Source organism: Leuciscus leuciscus (genome assembly GCF_965113295.1).
Source record: "Leuciscus leuciscus genome assembly, chromosome: 24".
Lineage (NCBI taxonomy): Eukaryota > Metazoa > Chordata > Actinopteri > Cypriniformes > Leuciscidae > Leuciscus > Leuciscus leuciscus.
In genome coordinates this window covers 10,557,669-10,580,673 of record NC_138723.1, presented here as the reverse complement: position 1 = coordinate 10,580,673, position 23,005 = coordinate 10,557,669, and the positions used below count along the sequence as shown (strand labels likewise).

The 23,005-nt window shown below is 40.9% G+C and overlaps 2 protein-coding genes across 2 annotated transcripts; both read left to right on the top strand.

The window, feature by feature from the left end:
- Positions 1–2,504: 2,504 nt before the first annotated feature.
- Positions 2,505–4,582, top strand: LOC309488719 (fish-egg lectin-like). Its single transcript, XM_082157050.1, has 6 exons — positions 2,505–2,547; positions 2,660–2,721; positions 2,856–3,083; positions 3,195–3,406; positions 3,596–3,720; positions 3,816–4,582. The coding sequence occupies exons 2-6, from the start codon at positions 2,664–2,666 to the stop codon at positions 3,958–3,960; spliced, it is 768 nt and encodes a 255-aa protein (XP_082013176.1). The 5' UTR covers positions 2,505–2,547; positions 2,660–2,663; the 3' UTR covers positions 3,961–4,582.
- Positions 4,583–12,246: 7,664 nt separating this feature from the next.
- On the top strand, positions 12,247–14,145 carry LOC309489854 (fish-egg lectin-like). The gene is made up of 6 exons (XM_082158767.1): positions 12,247–12,289; positions 12,402–12,463; positions 12,598–12,825; positions 12,937–13,148; positions 13,338–13,462; positions 13,558–14,145. The coding sequence occupies exons 2-6, from the start codon at positions 12,406–12,408 to the stop codon at positions 13,700–13,702; spliced, it is 768 nt and encodes a 255-aa protein (XP_082014893.1). The 5' UTR covers positions 12,247–12,289; positions 12,402–12,405; the 3' UTR covers positions 13,703–14,145.
- Positions 14,146–23,005: the final 8,860 nt, after the last annotated feature.

Below are 23,005 nucleotides of genomic sequence, written 5' to 3'. Positions count from 1 at the left end.
ATCTAGAATGGGTCTGAGACCCCCGTCTTTTTTGGGTACCAGAAAATATCTGCTGTACATGCCCCCTTCACTCTGAGCTTGTGATAAGGGTTCTATAGCCCCTTTGCTCAGTAACTTCGCTATTTCGGCTCGAAGTAGGTGTGCTACTTCCTTTTTTACCGTAGTATCGATTCGCCGCTTTGCGTTGCGGGCGTCGACCGAACTGTAGCGAATAGCCTCTTTCTATAATGTTCAGCACCCAGTCTGAAACCCCGGGGAGCTCTGCCCACGCTTTCGCGTGAGTGGCTAGGGGTAGAATGATATCTGGGCTCTGGTCGCGACCTAGTGGCGAGCGGAGAGCAACGGTGTGCTGTAACATGAGCGCCGCGTTTGCAGCGTGTGAGACTGCTGTCGAATCACAACACAGGAACCGCTGGCAAAATCAGAACTCGTTACGTATTTCTGAAGGAGGGACTTCATAGAACAAGGAAGTCATCAGCCCGTTTTTAGGACAGTGAAAACAGCGGTATACAGATAAGTAAATTGTGTGAAAAATACTGTGTTTTTTTACACGCGAAACATGAACACATGTTATATTGCACACTATAAACACAATCAAAGCTTCAAAAACACAGGAAAAACAGGACCTTTAAAGCTATAATTTATAGACATTTTAAGAAAGAAATCATTTACCTGTTGAGAGTATGTTGACAGTCTGTTTAGTTCTAGCTGAGCTCCAGAACATCAGTAATGAGGTGACTGACAGTTACAGATTTGAAAAACAAAAAGGCGGGAATAAAGAACCCTAAACTCGAACACAAAGAACCATTAATTTCATCATATAAAGGCTTCTTCAGGACGATACAGTTCTAAATAGAACTGTTACTACGTGTAAAGAACCTTTAAAGAACCCTCTTTTTTTAGAGTGCACTTAGCATCAGTGTACTTTTTTCATTTTGTGTTGCAGCCGCGAAAACCTTTGTGGACTTAGTGGAGAAGCCTGAGGTGGAGCCAGAGAGCTGGAGAGCTTGACCACTGGAGGAGGAAGGACTCTGGGCGGAAGCAGATAGTCCATATAGTCGGACAGGACCGGCAGAGAAGGAGAGATTTCGAGGGTGAAGAAAAGGGTGAGACATGGATCTGCAGACTACAAATCAATCAGACAGTAATCCGTTCCTGGCTCTGGGATGGACTGGGCCACAAGCACTGACTCCCGGATGGATCTGGCGGTAGGCTCTAGGGGACGGAAATGGTAACTGGCTCAGGCTCCGGAATGGACATGGTGGCTGGCTCTGGCTCCATAGCGGGAGTGTGCTCTGGCTTGGGGGTCCGTGGCTGGCACGGGGCAGACGTCCTTTTCCTCTTCTGCCTCCCTAACAAATGGTGAAGGGTGATAGCTGTAAGACTGGAAAAACTGGAAGAACTGGAAGAGAGGGCTACTCTCTGAGAGAACAAAGGAAATTAACATTTGAACTCACTCTCGTGAAGGTAGCATCACCATTCGAGACGCAAGTCTCACCTCAGAATCATCTTAATCTACATGTCTTTCCCACTTCCCCCACTCTCTCTCTTTCATGCTGAGGTCACCTGCAATTCACCCAAAAATCGATATGGTTTGATGTGAATAATTATCATACAGTATTATACATGTTTGTTATCATTTGAAATGTCTCAGTGCGACTGGTACAAATGTCTCATTCCCAAAGTAGTAAACCAAAAGGTAAAAAGTTATTAAGAGTTTTAGGGATAACTTGTACACAAGAGGCTGTGTCTTCCAGGCAAATGGCATTCTGTTCCCAAAAGGTGTAAACTCTGAAGGCAAATTGCCATTGTTAGCAGATGTTTCCATGTGAAAAAAGTTTCTGTCTATATAATGAAATGCAGCAAAAGGCTCAGAGCGATTCATGCATTTTCTAGTGTCAAGGTTCGCATCTTCTCTCTTTATTCCAGAGCATTTGATGTTTTGTATCTATTATCTTTGAACTGATTATGAAATTGGCATTATACATTTACCTGACATAATAAATTGTAAACATTTGATTTTTATTCTAACAGACTGTGACATTATTTTCAGGAAAGAGTTAAAAAGAATAGTCAAACATTCGCTCACATTTAATGATGAACATATATCATTAAAACCTTTTCATTTATGGAGTCAGATGAAATAACAAGTTAATGCATATGAGAAAATGTATTTCATTTAATCAAAATACTTTGCCACGAGGAAAGACAGTAACACACAAAAACCTTCACCCGCTGACCGGATGCCTCCATTGGGCCAATTGAGCCAGGTTTACATGTCCAAACAAGAACCTACAAGAGATTGAACTAAGCTGGGGGTATAAATACACTGGGCAAACAAAGGAACTAAACTAGGTGCAGGTGACAGCAATATGTAGCTATAGAAACAAACGGCATAATCAGGCAACATATCAGCCCCCAGTCTAATCAGGCAACATATTTCGGCTATTTAAATGACCCCTCAATAGCATGTCAACATTGGATGCAAATGCCAAGTACCTGTATGTATCATTGAAGAGAAGAATCCACACTGACTGCTTAATTCTGGTCTGTCAAGAGAAAGTTTTCTTCATTTAATTCATGTTAATTTAGTGTTCCTTATGTTTTATTTTTACTCATATTGAACTAACTTATATAAATGATTTATGGTTATGAACAGAGCAATGAAGGTTTTTCAGAGTGTCCTGCTACTCTTCAGCTGCCAGTTCCTTCCCACTCTGGGTAAGCTGTAATGTGATTTGGAAACATCAATATATTAATCCATTTAAAACACTTTTTGCTGGTGTTTTATATAACAGTATGTAATGTATTTTGTGAGTGTCTATTTGTCCTCATTTTGTTCCATGTTTTCACAGCTTTAAACTGTGGAGTGACGAATGGCACACTGAAGCAGATAGATGCTGGATCTGGTTTTGTGGTTGGAGTGAATGATCAAAATGAAGTGTTTGTCCTAAATCATAATGTCTTCACAAAGGTTGGCTCGTCTCTAAAGCACGTCAGTGTTGGTCCTGCTGGTCTGCTCGGGGTGAATACAGCTGACAAGGTCTTCAAGTTGCAGGGTGGCCGCTTTGTGCAGCTTCCAGGTGAAAAGAGAAATTACAGAAATCAATACATGCTTAATCGGTCATTAATTTAAGACATTATCTTATTGTTATTCTTAAATCTTTCATCCAACCTGTTGATTGTACTGTTAGGCCTTCTCAAACAAGTGGATGCTGGAGGTGATCAGATCATTTCAGGTGTCAATGTGAATGATGAGATATTCTGCTTAAATATGGATGCTAATAACAAATGGCCATCCAGCAATATTTCTTGGGTTACAATTAATGGAAATCTGAAGTATTTCAGCTGTGGCCCGTACAGCTGTTGGGGAGTGAACAGCGCTGACCAAATCTACATCTTGAAGGTGATGTCATAATGTTAAATACAAGGGCATGAATTCAAGTTTAAATACACCAGGTTTTAACAAACTAGACCTCACACACGTTCGATTTTCTGACATAACTAAAGAAACTGGTGTGGAAGCAGCAAACGCAGTTATTTCATGTGACTTTATTATGGTTGACTGGTTTGTGTTTCTTTGGGTCTCGTGCAGGATGTGTCTAGTAATGTCTGTTCTGGGTCTGGCTTTGTGAATATTCCTGGACTTCTGTCCATGATTGAAGTAGCAACTGATGGCAGTGTCTTTGGTGTCAACTCTCAAGGGAACTTATACCAAAGGTAAATAGAACCTTCGTCATATTAAACACTATGAACAAAAGTGATTAACTTTCTAATATAAATCAAATGCTACATTAAATAAATGATTTTTGCAGAACTGGTGTCACTCGATCCAACCCCGCTGGCACAGACTGGATCTCGATGGTTGCCTGTCCCAGTAACCACAAGCATGTGAGCTTTGACCTGGGATTTCTGTGGGTCGTCTGTGTTGACGGCTCCATCCATAAATGTACTTTATAGAGTGTTATGAGTCACTGCAGCAACAAAGGAGCTCAATCATTAACAGAAACCTCAAAGTAATGTCATTATTAATAAATCTAAAAGTTTGATTAATTTCTCTTGAATCAATAAAAAGCATTATGATAGCATCTTAATGTTTCTTTGTGTAAAATTGTTGAGTGGTTCTCCAACTGAGAAAGTGTTTTATTTCTTATGTCTGATTAGAAAACATGTTTTGTCTATAATTTCTTTAGTTTATAACACTTTTAAAAGTTGCAGGAAGTTAAGGATTAAGCAACTTGTTTGTGCAGCTTCAACAGAGCAAACATTCACCTGTTTAACTTAATTTGTTTCTTTATCTGTCACATTAATTTCTATATACATACCACTAATGTAGCAATCTGTATATTAATGGCTGTAACACAGTTCGTTGTTGTGGGAACCGGCGAACATTTAAAGACTTTATAAATAAACAAATACAAAATTAAAGGCAGCTGCATCTCATGGACGACTGCTGCCACATATAATAAAACTAACATAAGTCCAGGCCTGGCCTCTCTCGTCCTTCACTGTCATTGCTCCTTTTATGCTTCCACTCCTCTGTGAGAGATACGAGACCAGTGCATTGCTCATCAGTAATCCCACCACCGGCCCTCAGCCTCGTCCTGCTTGACACAATGGCTTTATAAAAAATTTTTTATTATAATTTTTCATAAATATTTGTTTAATTTTAAAGGCAGGGGAAGCGCAGGAAGCAGGTGACGAAGTGAAAAAATATTTCTTAATGCTCATTTGTACACAATCAGCAAATGTTATTAGACTATACCAAAGCAAAAGCAGTGGAAGATTACGGCTTCACAACATCATTCTGTTGTGTTAAAAACCTTATTTGTCTCATACATGTACAGAGTTACCAAATTAACACTCAAAAATGCAGTCCTTTTCTCATTCAGACACGTTCTAAGATCCCTTGAGAGCCATGGCTTGTTATTACTAAACACCTGAACTATCTTAGAGGTGATTACAGTTTTTTCACAGAACTTGATATAGCCTGTGATTGTGTCTGTCAATTCATGATGATCAGAGCATGCGTCAAAAAACATGCGCCAATCCGTAGAGTCAAAACAATCTCTGAGCTCCTCCTCCCCATCCTCAGTCCATTGACGTACAGTTTTCAGGAGTGGTTTTTCACGCCTGATTTTCTGTCTGTATGTTGGAGGGAGATGAATGATGTTGTGATCGGACCTTCCAAGAGGAGGGCGACTCACTGCCTTATATGCGTCTGGGATGTTACCGAAGCATTGGTCCAGTATGCGAGTGGAGCGAGTGGTGACATACTGCTGCAGAGTGGGTAGATGAGGTGACAGCTAGGGTTGCCAACTTTCTGAAATGGAAATAAGGAACGGGATTGCCCCCATGGAAGAAAAATGTGCAAAATAACCCCTGAAATGATGACTTCTGGACTGGGCAGGTGCTTCGGAGAAATCGCAGAAGTCTTCTTAAGACGCAAGAAACGAGCCAAACACTGACTGACATTAAAGGAGAAGAAGTTCTGGTCTCACCTGAAGATGTAACACCACCCGGCATGCAGTCTTCTTCATCTTCTTCTATTCCCCTGGACAATGGTCATTCTGCAGAAACAAATGACTCTCCTATAATAAGATCATCACGCATAATAAAGAAACCTGATCGACTTAAAGGGGTGGTTCATTGTGATTTCACTTTTTTCATTTTAAATGTTGTGTAATGTTGCTGTTGATGCATGAACAGCATCTGCAAAGTTGCTGCGCTGAAAGTTCAACGTAAGCAGAGATATCGTCTTTTAAAAATCAGGAAGTTTAATGCCTACAAAAACGACTCGAATGGGACTACAACGAGATACTTCCCGGGTTTTATACGTAACTAACCCATGCAAAAAAGGGGGCATGGCCATAATTCTGCGGCTTTGACGAAGAGGAAGAGTTATAGTGGAGAGCTGTAGTAGCCATGCCGTCGAAAGTGTGTTATATTCACCCAGCTGCCAGGTCTTCTGTGTTCGGGCTTCATACGGACGCTGTAGTTCGTCAACAATGGCTAAAATTTATGTTTGATTATGTTCCTGAAAATTTCAATCGTAATAGCTCATGTGCTGCGCATTTTACGGAAGACAGCTTCCAGAATCTCCACGAATTCAATGCCGGATTCAACAAGAAACTGTTACTAAAACATGAAGCAGTTCCAACTTTAAAACCAGAGGCAGCAGTTGTTGGGCCACAACCTGTAAGTAAGACTTAATAATGTTTGCATGTATAATTTCAGACGTAATGTTTTAGTTTTATCAAGGACGTAAACAAATGCCAGCGCTGGCTTCAGTAGCCACTTACACGTACAAACGCGTACAAACATTTTGGACCTGAATTTGTAATTATGTACTAATTTTGTAAATGTATTTTCCATGTATATTTTATGACGTAATTTTTCGATTTGATCAAGAACGTAAACCAATGCCAACGCTGTTTGTTTATAGCCAGTTAGTTCGATGCTATTTTGTGTGTATAAGACAAACGTGTATAAAGTTCAAAAAATTATATGTAATCGCAACAGCCAACTTCAGCTGCTGAAGTTAAAATGTACTCGGTTACTAACGTAACCTGGGTTCTCTCTAGGAGAGGGAACGAGTACTTGCGTAAGTATCTTACGCTAGGGGAAAACCTCTTTTCCTCGAGATATTGAAGCCAAAAATTATCCTTAATTTTGCAATAATGTAAAACGCATTGCAGCAGCATGCAGACATGGGCGAGACAGCTCGCGCGCCCATTGGCTGCTCTACGGCAACTGCACCAGCCTATCAATAGAGGCCCCTCATGACGTTAGAACCAATGAGGGTGCTTCGCGCCCATTACGTCATGTCCCGCCGAAAGCGGGTGGGGCTAGGGCTATAAATAGAGGCTGGTTTGGTCAGTTTTTTCATCGCTGAAGCGAATCAGAACGTGACGCATGCACGGCAAGAGACGCAAGTACTCGTTCCCTCTTCTAGAGAGAACCGAGGTTACGTTAGTAACCGAGTACGTTCTCTTACGAGAGGTTCTCTCGTACTTGCGTAAGTATCTTACGCTAGGGGAACACAGTGCAAAACGCCGTGCGTGCTTGAGACATAACACTAAAGTCCCAAGGGCAGGTGCCCGGGGCTCATACAGTGCCTAATCACAAGGGACTCACAGAGAATCCGGGAAGAGGGTCTAGAATAGCATCATTCCTGTAATATAGAGCTCTGATAAGAGCATATTACATCAAGTGTTCCACACAGCCAGGGCGAACTCGGCCTGGACTGATAAATATGGGGGACTAATGCACTGCCCACAGAAGTAAACGGACGATCCGTGATCGACGCTCTAGCAGTTTTCAGCATCCTGAGCCGATAGCATCGGGCGGGTAATACTGAAAAATTAAACCGAGAGCAACCCAGCCTGTAAGGCGGGAACCTCGAGGTTATAAAACCTTATAAATGTAGACGGGGAGGCCCAGCCTGCCGCCATACAGATATCTTGCAAGGCAATCCCACTGGACCAAGCCCACGAAGAGGCCATGCCTCTTGTGGAGTGCGCTTTGACACCTATCGGGCATTGCAGGCCCTTGGATGTGTAAGCTAGCGCTATAGCATCAACTATCCATCTGGATAGACTCTGTTTTGACGCAGCTAGTCCCTTAGAGCGTCCGCTGAACAAAACAAAGAGCTGCTCCGTCTGTCTGAAAACAGGCCCAAACTCCATACACGTCGCGCTCACTGAGAGCGCTTGCAAATCCCCTATGCGCTTCACTGAAGCGAGAGCCAGAAGAAACACTGTTTTGAAAGACAAGAGTTTCAGGTCTATTGACTGTATTGGCTCGAATGGGGCACCTTTCATGGCTTCCAGAACCGTGGAAAGGTCCCAAACGGGAACTGAGGGCGGTCTGGGAGGGTTCAGCCTCTTAGCTCATCTAAGGAAGCGAATGACCAGATCGTTCCTTCCTAATGACTGGCCAAGCGGTGGTTCAGCGAACGCTGCTATGGCCGCCACATAAACTTTGAGCGTGGATGGGGTTCTGCCCTTATCCAGAAGCTCTTGTAAAAAGGAGAGAACCTCCGGCACCCCACAGCGTGAGGGTGAAGTGCCACTCGCTGTACACCAGCTAGTGAACACAGACCATTTTGAGGAATAGAGCTGCCTCGTAGATGGAGCTCTAGCCTGTGTGATCGTGTTTAACACTCCCGCTGGGAGGTTAACGGGTACCCGTTGATGGCCCACACATGTAGGGACCAAAGCTCCGGGCGAGGATGCCAGATCGAGCCGTTTGCCTGCGAGAGGAGATCCCTCCTCACCGGTATCGGCCACGGGGCGGTACTCGTCAGCTGCATCAGGACTGGAAACCAGACTTGGTTTGTCCAAAATGGGGCGACGAGTAGCACTGGGCATCCGCTCTCCCTGATTCGCTCTAGCACCTGGGGTAGGAGCGTGACAGGGGGAAACGCATAGAGCGGGCAGCGGGGCCAGACGTGAGCCAGCGCATCCCTGCTCTTGGAGAAGAATTCCTGACAATGAGCGTTCTCTTGAGACGCAAATAGGTCTATTTCCGCTCTGCCAAATGTCCTCCATAGCAGTTTGACTGTCTGTGGATGTAAAGACCATTCTCCTGCCGGAAGATTGTTTCTGGACAGTCTGTCTGGTCCCACATTCAGATGGCCGGGCACATGCGCTGCCCTGAGCGAGCGCAGATTGTGCTGAGCCCAGACCAGGAGGCGTTCCGTCAGCCTGTGAAGGATTCTGGATCTGATACCTCCTTGGTGATTTATATAAGCCACCACTGACATGTTGTCCGAACGGACCAAGACGTGGCGTCTTTTTATCTGGGGACAAAAGCGCCTCAGCGCGTTGTCGACTGCCATCATTTCCAGGCAGTTTATATGCAGAAGCTTCTCCCGTTCCGACCACTGGCCGAATAACGGTCTGCCCTCGAGCAGCGCTCCCCATCCCGAGGTTGAGGCGTCCGTAGACACCACCTTCACACTCGCGGAAGTCCCCAGGCTTACACCTGACCGGTACCAGTCGGTCACTGTCCAAGGTTTCAGAGCTGCGACGCATTTCTGATCGACCTTGAGGTGCGCGAGACCGGAGGTCCAAGCTCTGCGCGGCGCGCACGCTTTCAACCAATACTGCAGCGGGCGCATGCGAAGCAGACCCAGCTGAAGCACCGAGGATGCTGAAGCCATGAGACCCAGCATCCTTTGAAACTTTTTGAGTGGGACTAAAGCGTCGTGGCGAAAAATCTCTGTCATGCGCTGAATACTTAGTCTGCGCTGCGGCGACAGCTGTGCTGTCATAGACAGCGAGTCCAGATCTGTGCCCAGAAAAGATATTTTCTGACTGGGAGACAGCGAACTCTTCGCCCAATTGACTGTGAGACCTAAATTCTCGAGGTGATCGAGTAATATGGTCCTGTGTTCTATGAGCTCCGACTGTGATCGAGCTAGAACCAGCCAATCGTCCAAATAATTCAGCACTCGTATGCCTCGGAGCCTGAGGGGTGCGAGCGCTGCATCCATGCACATCGTGAATACGCGAGGTGCCAGGGATAGGCCAAATGGCAGGACTGTGTACTGATATGCCTGACCCTGGAAGGCGAATTTCAAAAATCGCCTGTGACGTGACGCTATTTGGATTTGAAAATAAGCGTCCTTCAGATCTATCGACATGAACCAGTCCCCTTGGCAAATTTGCGAGAGGATTTTCTTGGTCGTGAGCATTCTGAATCGTCGTTTCAGAAGTGCTTTGTTTAGTCGTCTTAGATCTAGAATGGGTCTGAGACCCCCGTCTTTTTTGGGTACCAGAAAATATCTGCTGTACATGCCCCCTTCACTCTGAGCTTGTGATAAGGGTTCTATAGCCCCTTTGCTCAGTAACTTCGCTATTTCGGCTCGAAGTAGGTGTGCTACTTCCTTTTTTACCGTAGTATCGATTCGCCGCTTTGCGTTGCGGGCGTCGACCGAACTGTAGCGAATAGCCTCTTTCTATAATGTTCAGCACCCAGTCTGAAACCCCGGGGAGCTCTGCCCACGCTTTCGCGTGAGTGGCTAGGGGTAGAATGATATCTGGGCTCTGGTCGCGACCTAGTGGCGAGCGGAGAGCAACGGTGTGCTGTAACATGAGCGCCGCGTTTGCAGCGTGTGAGACTGCTGTCGAATCACAACACAGGAACCGCTGGCAAAATCAGAACTCGTTACGTATTTCTGAAGGAGGGACTTCATAGAACAAGGAAGTCATCAGCCCGTTTTTAGGACAGTGAAAACAGCGGTATACAGATAAGTAAATTGTGTGAAAAATACTGTGTTTTTTTACACGCGAAACATGAACACATGTTATATTGCACACTATAAACACAATCAAAGCTTCAAAAACACAGGAAAAACAGGACCTTTAAAGCTATAATTTATAGACATTTTAAGAAAGAAATCATTTACCTGTTGAGAGTATGTTGACAGTCTGTTTAGTTCTAGCTGAGCTCCAGAACATCAGTAATGAGGTGACTGACAGTTACAGATTTGAAAAACAAAAAGGCGGGAATAAAGAACCCTAAACTCGAACACAAAGAACCATTAATTTCATCATATAAAGGCTTCTTCAGGACGATACAGTTCTAAATAGAACTGTTACTACGTGTAAAGAACCTTTAAAGAACCCTCTTTTTTTAGAGTGCACTTAGCATCAGTGTACTTTTTTCATTTTGTGTTGCAGCCGCGAAAACCTTTGTGGACTTAGTGGAGAAGCCTGAGGTGGAGCCAGAGAGCTGGAGAGCTTGACCACTGGAGGAGGAAGGACTCTGGGCGGAAGCAGATAGTCCATATAGTCGGACAGGACCGGCAGAGAAGGAGAGATTTCGAGGGTGAAGAAAAGGGTGAGACATGGATCTGCAGACTACAAATCAATCAGACAGTAATCCGTTCCTGGCTCTGGGATGGACTGGGCCACAAGCACTGACTCCCGGATGGATCTGGCGGTAGGCTCTAGGGGACGGAAATGGTAACTGGCTCAGGCTCCGGAATGGACATGGTGGCTGGCTCTGGCTCCATAGCGGGAGTGTGCTCTGGCTTGGGGGTCCGTGGCTGGCACGGGGCAGACGTCCTTTTCCTCTTCTGCCTCCCTAACAAATGGTGAAGGGTGATAGCTGTAAGACTGGAAAAACTGGAAGAACTGGAAGAGAGGGCTACTCTCTGAGAGAACAAAGGAAATTAACATTTGAACTCACTCTCGTGAAGGTAGCATCACCATTCGAGACGCAAGTCTCACCTCAGAATCATCTTAATCTACATGTCTTTCCCACTTCCCCCACTCTCTCTCTTTCATGCTGAGGTCACCTGCAATTCACCCAAAAATCGATATGGTTTGATGTGAATAATTATCATACAGTATTATACATGTTTGTTATCATTTGAAATGTCTCAGTGCGACTGGTACAAATGTCTCATTCCCAAAGTAGTAAACCAAAAGGTAAAAAGTTATTAAGAGTTTTAGGGATAACTTGTACACAAGAGGCTGTGTCTTCCAGGCAAATGGCATTCTGTTCCCAAAAGGTGTAAACTCTGAAGGCAAATTGCCATTGTTAGCAGATGTTTCCATGTGAAAAAAGTTTCTGTCTATATAATGAAATGCAGCAAAAGGCTCAGAGCGATTCATGCATTTTCTAGTGTCAAGGTTCGCATCTTCTCTCTTTATTCCAGAGCATTTGATGTTTTGTATCTATTATCTTTGAACTGATTATGAAATTGGCATTATACATTTACCTGACATAATAAATTGTAAACATTTGATTTTTATTCTAACAGACTGTGACATTATTTTCAGGAAAGAGTTAAAAAGAATAGTCAAACATTCGCTCACATTTAATGATGAACATATATCATTAAAACCTTTTCATTTATGGAGTCAGATGAAATAACAAGTTAATGCATATGAGAAAATGTATTTCATTTAATCAAAATACTTTGCCACGAGGAAAGACAGTAACACACAAAAACCTTCACCCGCTGACCGGATGCCTCCATTGGGCCAATTGAGCCAGGTTTACATGTCCAAACAAGAACCTACAAGAGATTGAACTAAGCTGGGGGTATAAATACACTGGGCAAACAAAGGAACTAAACTAGGTGCAGGTGACAGCAATATGTAGCTATAGAAACAAACGGCATAATCAGGCAACATATCAGCCCCCAGTCTAATCAGGCAACATATTTCGGCTATTTAAATGACCCCTCAATAGCATGTCAACATTGGATGCAAATGCCAAGTACCTGTATGTATCATTGAAGAGAAGAATCCACACTGACTGCTTAATTCTGGTCTGTCAAGAGAAAGTTTTCTTCATTTAATTCATGTTAATTTAGTGTTCCTTATGTTTTATTTTTACTCATATTGAACTAACTTATATAAATGATTTATGGTTATGAACAGAGCAATGAAGGTTTTTCAGAGTGTCCTGCTACTCTTCAGCTGCCAGTTCCTTCCCACTCTGGGTAAGCTGTAATGTGATTTGGAAACATCAATATATTAATCCATTTAAAACACTTTTTGCTGGTGTTTTATATAACAGTATGTAATGTATTTTGTGAGTGTCTATTTGTCCTCATTTTGTTCCATGTTTTCACAGCTTTAAACTGTGGAGTGACGAATGGCACACTGAAGCAGATAGATGCTGGATCTGGTTTTGTGGTTGGAGTGAATGATCAAAATGAAGTGTTTGTCCTAAATCATAATGTCTTCACAAAGGTTGGCTCGTCTCTAAAGCACGTCAGTGTTGGTCCTGCTGGTCTGCTCGGGGTGAATACAGCTGACAAGGTCTTCAAGTTGCAGGGTGGCCGCTTTGTGCAGCTTCCAGGTGAAAAGAGAAATTACAGAAATCAATACATGCTTAATCGGTCATTAATTTAAGACATTATCTTATTGTTATTCTTAAATCTTTCATCCAACCTGTTGATTGTACTGTTAGGCCTTCTCAAACAAGTGGATGCTGGAGGTGATCAGATCATTTCAGGTGTCAATGTGAATGATGAGATATTCTGCTTAAATATGGATGCTAATAACAAATGGCCATCCAGCAATATTTCTTGGGTTACAATTAATGGAAATCTGAAGTATTTCAGCTGTGGCCCGTACAGCTGTTGGGGAGTGAACAGCGCTGACCAAATCTACATCTTGAAGGTGATGTCATAATGTTAAATACAAGGGCATGAATTCAAGTTTAAATACACCAGGTTTTAACAAACTAGACCTCACACACGTTCGATTTTCTGACATAACTAAAGAAACTGGTGTGGAAGCAGCAAACGCAGTTATTTCATGTGACTTTATTATGGTTGACTGGTTTGTGTTTCTTTGGGTCTCGTGCAGGATGTGTCTAGTAATGTCTGTTCTGGGTCTGGCTTTGTGAATATTCCTGGACTTCTGTCCATGATTGAAGTAGCAACTGATGGCAGTGTCTTTGGTGTCAACTCTCAAGGGAACTTATACCAAAGGTAAATAGAACCTTCGTCATATTAAACACTATGAACAAAAGTGATTAACTTTCTAATATAAATCAAATGCTACATTAAATAAATGATTTTTGCAGAACTGGTGTCACTCGATCCAACCCCGCTGGCACAGACTGGATCTCGATGGTTGCCTGTCCCAGTAACCACAAGCATGTGAGCTTTGACCTGGGATTTCTGTGGGTCGTCTGTGTTGACGGCTCCATCCATAAATGTACTTTATAGAGTGTTATGAGTCACTGCAGCAACAAAGGAGCTCAATCATTAACAGAAACCTCAAAGTAATGTCATTATTAATAAATCTAAAAGTTTGATTAATTTCTCTTGAATCAATAAAAAGCATTATGATAGCATCTTAATGTTTCTTTGTGTAAAATTGTTGAGTGGTTCTCCAACTGAGAAAGTGTTTTATTTCTTATGTCTGATTAGAAAACATGTTTTGTCTATAATTTCTTTAGTTTATAACACTTTTAAAAGTTGCAGGAAGTTAAGGATTAAGCAACTTGTTTGTGCAGCTTCAACAGAGCAAACATTCACCTGTTTAACTTAATTTGTTTCTTTATCTGTCACATTAATTTCTATATACATACCACTAATGTAGCAATCTGTATATTAATGGCTGTAACACAGTTCGTTGTTGTGGGAACCGGCGAACATTTAAAGACTTTATAAATAAACAAATACAAAATTAAAGGCAGCTGCATCTCATGGACGACTGCTGCCACATATAATAAAACTAACATAAGTCCAGGCCTGGCCTCTCTCGTCCTTCACTGTCATTGCTCCTTTTATGCTTCCACTCCTCTGTGAGAGATACGAGACCAGTGCGTTGCTCATCAGTAATCCCACCACCGGCCCTCAGCCTCGTCCTGCTTGACACAATGGCTTTATAATTTTTTTATTATTATAATTTTTCATAAATATTTGTTTAATTTTAAAGGCAGGGGAAGCGCAGGAAGCAGGTGACGAAGTGAAAAAATATTTCTTAATGCTCATTTGTACACAATCAGCAAATGTTATTAGACTATACCAAAGCAAAAGCAGTGGAAGATTACGGCTTCACAACATCATTCTGTTGTGTTAAAAACCTTATTTGTCTCATACATGTACAGAGTTACCAAATTAACTTTTTAACAAAAATGTTAAATGACAACATTTAAAAAAAAAATGTTTTACATGTTTAACAAATTAACAAAATACCAAAGAATTAACATTTGCAAAATTCTTAAATTTAAAATAAGTAGTGCTGTCAAACGATTAAAATATTAATCCCACATTTTTATCTATTCTAAATGTCTCTTGATTTCTTTTTGTCCCATTATTTTTTCTCATTTTAATGCTCTTATCAACATGGAAAAGTGGATCGGCTTGCTTTGTGCAAATGTTTTTTTATTGAAAACCACATTGGCATATACTGTAGTGTTCAATTTCACACTAACATTCTCACTTGGAGCAAATAATCTCTCACACAATGTTACACTGTCCATCAATAAAAGGGTGAAAGAAATACTGACGAGGTCCTGATATTGACGAGGGGGTGGAGAATTCGCATCAGCTGTGTGTGTGCTTGGCCATCAAGTTGTGTTTCAGACTGGACGTGCTGCGATGATAGCTCAGTTCACAACGACAAAACACACAGATCACTTTGGTCTTGTCAATTGAACCATTTGGCAACTTTTTAAAAGTAAACTTTCCATTCAGAATCTTATTGGCATCCATTTCGGCGTCTCGCGCTCATCATTCATCCACTCAAAACTTCCAAAAACAAAAAAACAACTACATGAAGCATAAACCATGAGTTAATCCAAAGCATGAAACACAAAATAAACATGAACTAGAAACCATAATTCTGGAACATAGTTAACTTACATGGCAAACATGAGGCCTTTAGTACACAAAGACTAATGAAAACAAGGAACTAGTAGGGAAAATCAGAGAATTTTCTTCATCCTCCATCTTGTGCTTCACCGAAACGAGGCTGTCTGAACTTATACCAGACTCTGCGCTACAGCTGTCAGGATTCCAACTCTTCAGAGCAGAAGATCGCCATCCGGAACTTTCAGGCAAGACAAAGGGTGGAGGAATTGGTTTCTACGCAAATAGTAGATGGTGCAATGATGTGACAGTGATTCAGCAGTATTGTTCTCCTGATCTTGAATAATTTTCTATAAACTGCAAGCCCTCTACTCACCGCGTGAGTTCGCTTCATTCATACTGATCTGTGTTTACATTCCACAGCGCAGGAGGCACAGCGCATACTTGTGGATCAGATATTGTGTGTGGAGCGCACATAGTTGAACTATAGTTGTGCTTGATACAAACAATCTATTAAATGCCCGACCAGAGAGGAAAACATTGTGGATCACTGTTATACTACAGTAAGTAGAGCTTATCACGCTGTGCCACGAGCTGCATTAGGACGGTCTGATCACGTCATGGTCCATTTGATCCCTGCATGCAGACAGAAATTAAAACTCCCCAAACCGCTTGTGAAGACATCAAAGCAGTGGACCAGAGAGGCTGTTGAGGAACTTCAGGCATGCTTGGACTGTACTGACTGAGATGTATTCAGAACTGCTACCAACAATCTGGATGAATACACAGAGGCTTTAACCACCCTGCTTTAAGACCTCCACCATCATCACTGAAACCATCAAAACCAGGATAACAGGTCTTAATGACTACAGACCGGTCACTCTGACATCTGTGGTAATGAAGTCCTTTGAGCGCCTGGTGATGTCCTACCTCAAATCCACCACAGACCCTCTCTTGGACAGTTTGCTTACAGAGCCAACAGATCTGCAGACAACGCAGTTAACATGGCCCTCCATTTCATCCTCCAACACCTGGATTCACCAGGAACCTATGCTAGGATCCTATTTGTGGATTTCACCTCTGCTTTTAACACAATCATCCCTGCTCTGCTACCGGAGTCTCAACCCACTCTCAACTGAGTGTGCCTGATTCCATCTGCAGGTGGAATCTGCCTGGATGGTCTAGCAATGGTGGGTCTGGATGGTGGAGCAATGGTGTGCCTGGGCCGTGTAGCAGTGGCAGGCCTGGACTGCGGGGTGAAGGACCACACCATGGAGGATCAGGTGGTCGTGGTGAAGTCAGTGGAGATGGGAACCACCAGGGTGGTGCTGGAGAAGTGTGCACAGCCCTAACACACATAATGCATGAGCATCATATCAATTGAATCTACCTTTTCTGTCAAAGATACTAGAAAAGGCAGTATTCTCACAACTATGTTCCTTTCTAGAAAGAAATGGTATCTGTGAGGATTTACAGTCAGGATTTAGACTGCACCATAGTACTGAGACTGCTCTCATTAGAGTCACAAATGATTTGCTCGTATCATCCGATCGTGGTTGTATCTCTCTATTAGTGTTACTCGACCGTAGTGCTGCATTTGATACTATTGACCACAACATTCTTTTAAATAGACTTGAAAATTATGTTGGCATCATAGACTGTAAAAAATATGGACAAAGCGTCTGTGACGTCACCCATAGACTTTCTGAAGAACGGGTTTGAAGCCGTTTATGGGGGGTATGGGCGGCGCCATCTTGGAAAATCTTGGGAAACCCTAACCCCGCCCACCTTCTGACGCAGCGCGCGTCACTCAGCTCGCTCTGCTACTCCGGTTATCTCTGTGTATATTTTAGGCAACGAAATATGTTATAAAACACCATACTAACTCTTTTCGTTTTCATTTAAAGAAATCTTAAACATTATAGCCACACAAATGTGGTTCAGGCAACGCGTATTGATTATATTCACTGCACATAACGTTTGCCTATTTATAACAAAACGAAATATAAAACACAAACCTGCCTCTTTTCGTTTTAATATAATATAAAAATATTAAACATTTTAATATGGTCCAGGCAATATGTGCATTTGTACTAAACAACAGATGTTGCAGTAAACAACATTACAGATCATCTTCGTTGTATTAAAATTTAAAATGACAAAACTCAACCCAGTCTCTTTTTGTTAAATTTCAGTTTTATCAATATTAGCTATTATAAAAGTATAAGTAAAAGGTAAAGTTACAATAAGCTATACAAATAAAGCAAACAATTCAGTCAAACATAAAAAGTCATGCGCTCGATCTAGTCTAACCATACAACGGTACAAGTTAAATATAGCTTATAAAGTTATGAAACTTCCCCTCAGCCAAAACGATTGCCCACGAGACCAAAAATCGCCCGTTAGATATAGACAAGACGAATTATATCTCATGTTTAACCACTACAGAGACGCCAGAGTCAGCGGCAAACCTCAAAACGTCTAGCCGATGAAAGGCTGCTCCAGGCGGGGTACATCGCGCCGAGCGCCCGGTCATCGCTGGATCTCACAACTGGATACAATTTTCATAAATCTTTATAAATAAACCACAGATTTGAGCTTTAAACAACTACATTCTCGCCTGAAAAACTCTTAAAACTACATTTCATGATACAGAAACAGTAGTATTATATGTCAACTGTATTAAAAAATGGCGCTTCTTATGTTGTCATTCTGCCTTTCAGCTGTCAATCAAGCTGTCAATCAAAGTTAACCACGCCCTTATTGTCATACATTTTATATCTAAATACTATCTAAACTAACGAGTTAGAAAAAAATTCACTACCCTCGCCGTTGTCAGGCACTCGGAACCTATCGAAAAATCCAATAAAAGTCCATGGGACCAACCTGTAAAAACATGATTTTATGCTGTGAAAACGGACATTTTAACATGGGGGCTATAGACATTTGCTCCCTTTTGGGACCTTCCCCTAGCGGATTTTCGATGTATTGCAGTTTTTCGCACTTCCGGGTAGGCTTCATTTTTCAGATCAGAATGTTGCCCCTTGGTTGGCATTAGTGGAATTGCATTGGCATAGTTTAAATCTTACTTATCTGACCGTTATCAGTTTGTAGTAGTAAACGAAGAGATGTCATATATCGATCAAGGCTCAGTACTTGGACTGTTGCTGTTCACTCTGTACATGCTACCCTTGGGAGATATCATTAGGAAGCATGGCATTAGTTTTCACTGTTATGCTGATGATACTCAGCTGTATATTTCTTCTTGCCCTTACCACTTCACAAAATTAACAGAATGCATGGCTGATATAAAAACCTGGATGACTAGTAATTTCCTACTACTTAATTCTGAAAAAACAGAGATTCTAATTATTGGACCAAAAACCTCCGCACGTAATAACCTAGAATACTGTCTAACACTTGATGGATATTCTGTCAAGTCTTCATCGTTGGTTAGGAACCTGGGTGTGCTCTTTGATACCAATCTTTCATTTGAAAGTCACGTTTCTAGTATCTGTAAAACCGCATTCTTCCATCTTAAAATATATATCTAAATTACAACATATGCTCTTAATGACAAATGAAGAACAGTTAATTCATGTGTTCATGACATCAAGGCTTGTAATACAATTATGGGTGGTTGCCCTGCACGCATAATAAACAAACTACAGCTGGTCCAAAACACAGCAGCTAGAGTTCTTACCAGAACCATGACCATATTAGCCCCGTTCTGTCAACACTGCATTGGCTCCCTGTTAAACATCATATACATTTTAAAATATTGCTGATTACTTACAAAGCACTAAATGGTTTAGCTCCCCAGTACTTGAGTAAGCTCCTAACACATTATAGTCCTTCATGTCTATTGCGATCTCAAAATTATGGCCAGTTGATAATACCTAGAGTACCAAAATCGACGGCAGGCGGTAGATCCTATTCCTATTTAGCACCAAAACTTTGGAACAGTCTTCGTAACATTGTCCGGGAAGCAGACACACTCTTGTCAGTTTAAATCTAGACTAAAAATAAATCTCTTTAACCTGGCATACACAACACATTATCAACTTCTATAATTCAATGTTAGGCTGCATAAACTAGGTCAGCCGGAACCGGGAACATTTCCCATAACACCTGATGTACTCGTTACATCATAAGAAGAATGGCGTCTACGCTAATATTAGTCTCTGTTTATCCTAGGTTTACACACTCTCGGTTCTCTGAAGACTTTGTCACAAGACAGAAAAGATTTCACAAAGCCAATTTCAAGCCTTAACCCCTTCAGACCTGAATTATGTTTAAAGTTTCTGAAAAATATAAAAGTACATTTTCCCAGCTCATGAGGCTTCATAAATGAGACCAAAAAAAAAAAAAAAAAATGTTTGGCTTTAATTGTAATTTTTTTTTGTCCATTTCAATGGACGTCAGGTCAAAACAGGTGTACATCACAAAAATGTACCAACATAAAATTAAATAATAAACATAAAAATTGTTGGTATATACTTAAAGCTTTTTCTCAAGGTCAAAAACTTTTCAACAGTATACCATTTCAACTTTAATTTTGAGGTTTTTGTTTTACAGATTGCACATTGTTTGTAACAAACTAAATATCTTAGAATCAATCAATATGGTCATGTTAGAGTCATTTTCTTTGTGCATCTTTCTTTTTTTTAGATCAAAAACTTGAACATTACAACATTTAAACTTTAATTGTAAGGTTTTTGCTTTATAGATCGCACATTTGTTTATTCATAATGAAATAAACGTAGGAATCAATCAATGCATTCACGTTAGAGTAATTTCCTGTGTGCATCTTTGAAACAATTTCTCTGTTAACGATTTTCTTGTATTTTTACAGTACATTACTGGCAGCATGGTTGCCAGCAAGTTACTGTATTTCGATTTCTGTAATTCACTTTACAGTACACAAGATCAGTACTGTAAACTACCAAATAGTACTACTGTATTTTTACTGTATTTCGTAATTTGGTCTGCTTTTGCTGTAATTAATTATACGGTATTGTACTGTAATATCTATATTGATACATTACTGCTAAATATTATTATAATTTTCTGAATAAGTACTAATAACGATAATATTATATTATAATAATATAATATGTAGAATGACAATAAGAATGACATTCTTCTTTGGGACGAATACAATCGGAGTTATATTAAAAAATGTCCTGGCTTCCAAGCTTTATAATGGCAGTGAATGGTTGTTTCTGCTCCATGCATGTGGCTCTGGGGGATAAATAAAGGCCTTCTGAAGCGAAGCGATGCGTTTGTGTAAGAAAAATATTCATATTCAAGTTACGCTTTAGATTTAAGTCAAATCCATATGTTCGTTTGGCCGGAAGCTAGTCATTTGACTTTATAAAGTTTTAAAAATGGATATTTTTCTTACATCTCCATCTTCCTCATCACTCCACATAAAGTCAACATCTGAGATATTTCCATCAGCTATATGTTCAAGCACTTCAAGAACTATATATTTTGCATATGAAAAAGTTTCAAAAATGTATCGGTACTGTGATATAGATTTTTTATATAAGAAATTTCAATCAGCATTAATAATAATAATAATTCATTACATTTATATAGCGCTTTTCTCGGCACTCAAAGCGCTTTACATAGAAGGGGGGAATCTCCTCAACCACCACCAATGTGCAGCATCCACTTGGATGATGCGACGGCAGCCATATTGCGCCAGAACGCCCACCACACACCAGCTTACTGGTGGAGAGGAGACGAAGCCAATCAGTATGGGGATGATTAGGAGGCCATGATGGACAGAGGCCACTGGGCAAATTTGGCCAGGATGCCGGGGTTACACCCCTACTCTTTCGAAAAACATCCGAAAGGATTGTTGGGATTTTTAATGACCACAGAGAGTCAGGACCTCGGTTTTACGTCTCATCCGAAGGAAGGTCCATTACTGGACTTCAGTTACTGGAGTGTGATTTCAGTAACATGCTTTTGAACCCAGTGTACATTCTAATGGACAGACACATTTGAAAAAAATCCTGATTTAAAACTTGCAATTCTACAATCGATTTTTAACTTTAATTAATAAGTTCAATCTTTCTATTTTACATACAAACTATGAAATACTGGCAAACATATAAAAAAAAAATTAATAAAACCATAGAAAATGTTGCTTGCTTCTGTGTTTGGAGTGAAGTGCTTACATGCTTCTCTTCAATGTATCTCTTCTCTTCTCTTTTTTTATTTTTTTATATAATTACTACATGCAGCTTTACTGCCATTTGATTGGATGACAAACGTCCAATCTCATGGACTGCAGGCTTTAAACTAGGTGGGTGAAATGCTCCAGAAGTAAAAAAGAAAAGAAAAGAAAAGAAAAGAAAAGAAAAGAAAAGAAAAGAAAAGAAAAGAAAAGAAAAGAAAAGAAAAGAAAAAGGGGAGGGGGGGGTTGACATGTGATGTCCATTGTAATGGACGCAGGGTCCGACTCCGAAAGGGTTATCGGGTTATCTCAACTTTTTACCAAATGTGTAGTTACTGCACTTTGGCTTTGGATGGCAGTATAGCGCTGGAAATGGGTAATCAAAACTACACTTCCCACAATTCAGTTCTTCAAGGGCGCTTCCTGGTACAGCTTGCAAGCGCGCGCTCAGCAGCACAGGTTTCGCAGAACGATCGCGCGCATCGAATTGAGCCTGTGTGTTTTTTTAAACTCAGTTTACCCTACATTTATCTTGCAACATCACGTAAGTATTTTGATACTTGCAGCTTCGTATAATTTTCGGGCACGACTATAATATCAGCCGACATGTTGCAATAACATAATCTTTCATTGAAAGGAAACTATTGGCAAATGGCCATTTTGCTGCGCGTTCATATGTTCGGCCTTGTTTGTTCTTATAATAGTTGTAAACGACTGACGCCCTTGAATCAGGTTCTCTTCCACTAATTTAATACCTGCAAAACACAACATGCGAAAATGCAAGCATTGCTTCTTCGGAAAATAAATGTATTTTTTATAGACTTAGAAAACATCATTGCAAAGCACGAGGATGCAACCATGATGAAATTGTTATTTGCTTGCACCTAGATTATGAATATTTTTATTCCAGGATTATTTTCAAGCAGTATAGTCCTGAATGTATTAGTGCAATTTATGCTTTTCACAATTGTGGTTTGGTTTTTCATTTAAATTGTGTTGTCCTTTTCAGAATGCCTAAGTCAAAGGAAGTGTTGTCTTCTTCCTCAGACAGTGACTCTGACAGTGACGTTGACACAAAGGTATGGACACGAATATCCCCACATTACACCTTTAACTAACTGAAATAAAGGTATATTTCATCCAAAAGTATTTGCATCTGCAAAATTGGATATTTTTTGAGAATATCCACCAGTTTCATGTTGTCAGAACACTAGAAGCATGACCGAACACAGGGTTTTAGAATTATCGAGGCCGGAAACAGCTTGTTGGGCCCCAGGGATCATTTTGATTCCCTTGATCTATTCTACTTATGTGCATTTTAATTCTGGATTGCAAAGATTGGATAACAATAGCTTTAATACCATGTCAGTCTTTTTCTCAGTTGAAAAATAATGAAAAATAGCGTTTGTTTGACAGGATGAGTATTTTTTAGTCCTGAGATTTCCACAGAAAATAATATCTACATTTATTTATTTATATATATATATATATATTATTAAGACCACTTCTATTATTTTAGAATT

What these genes read in the sequence shown, in the direction of transcription:
- LOC309489854 (XM_082158767.1), top strand. Translation starts at nt 12,406, where the DNA reads ATGAAGGTTTTTCAGAGTGTCCTGCTACTCTTCAGCTGCCAGTTCCTT. An exon ending in CCAGTTCCTTCCCACTCTGG is followed by an intron (nt 12,464 to 12,597) that starts GTAAGCTGTAAT and finishes ATGTTTTCACAG; the next exon opens with CTTTAAACTGTGGAGTGACG. An exon ending in CAAGGGAACTTATACCAAAG is followed by an intron (nt 13,463 to 13,557) that starts GTAAATAGAACC and finishes TGATTTTTGCAG; the next exon opens with AACTGGTGTCACTCGATCCA.
- LOC309488719 (XM_082157050.1), top strand. Translation starts at nt 2,664, where the DNA reads ATGAAGGTTTTTCAGAGTGTCCTGCTACTCTTCAGCTGCCAGTTCCTT. An exon ending in CCAGTTCCTTCCCACTCTGG is followed by an intron (nt 2,722 to 2,855) that starts GTAAGCTGTAAT and finishes ATGTTTTCACAG; the next exon opens with CTTTAAACTGTGGAGTGACG. An exon ending in CAAGGGAACTTATACCAAAG is followed by an intron (nt 3,721 to 3,815) that starts GTAAATAGAACC and finishes TGATTTTTGCAG; the next exon opens with AACTGGTGTCACTCGATCCA.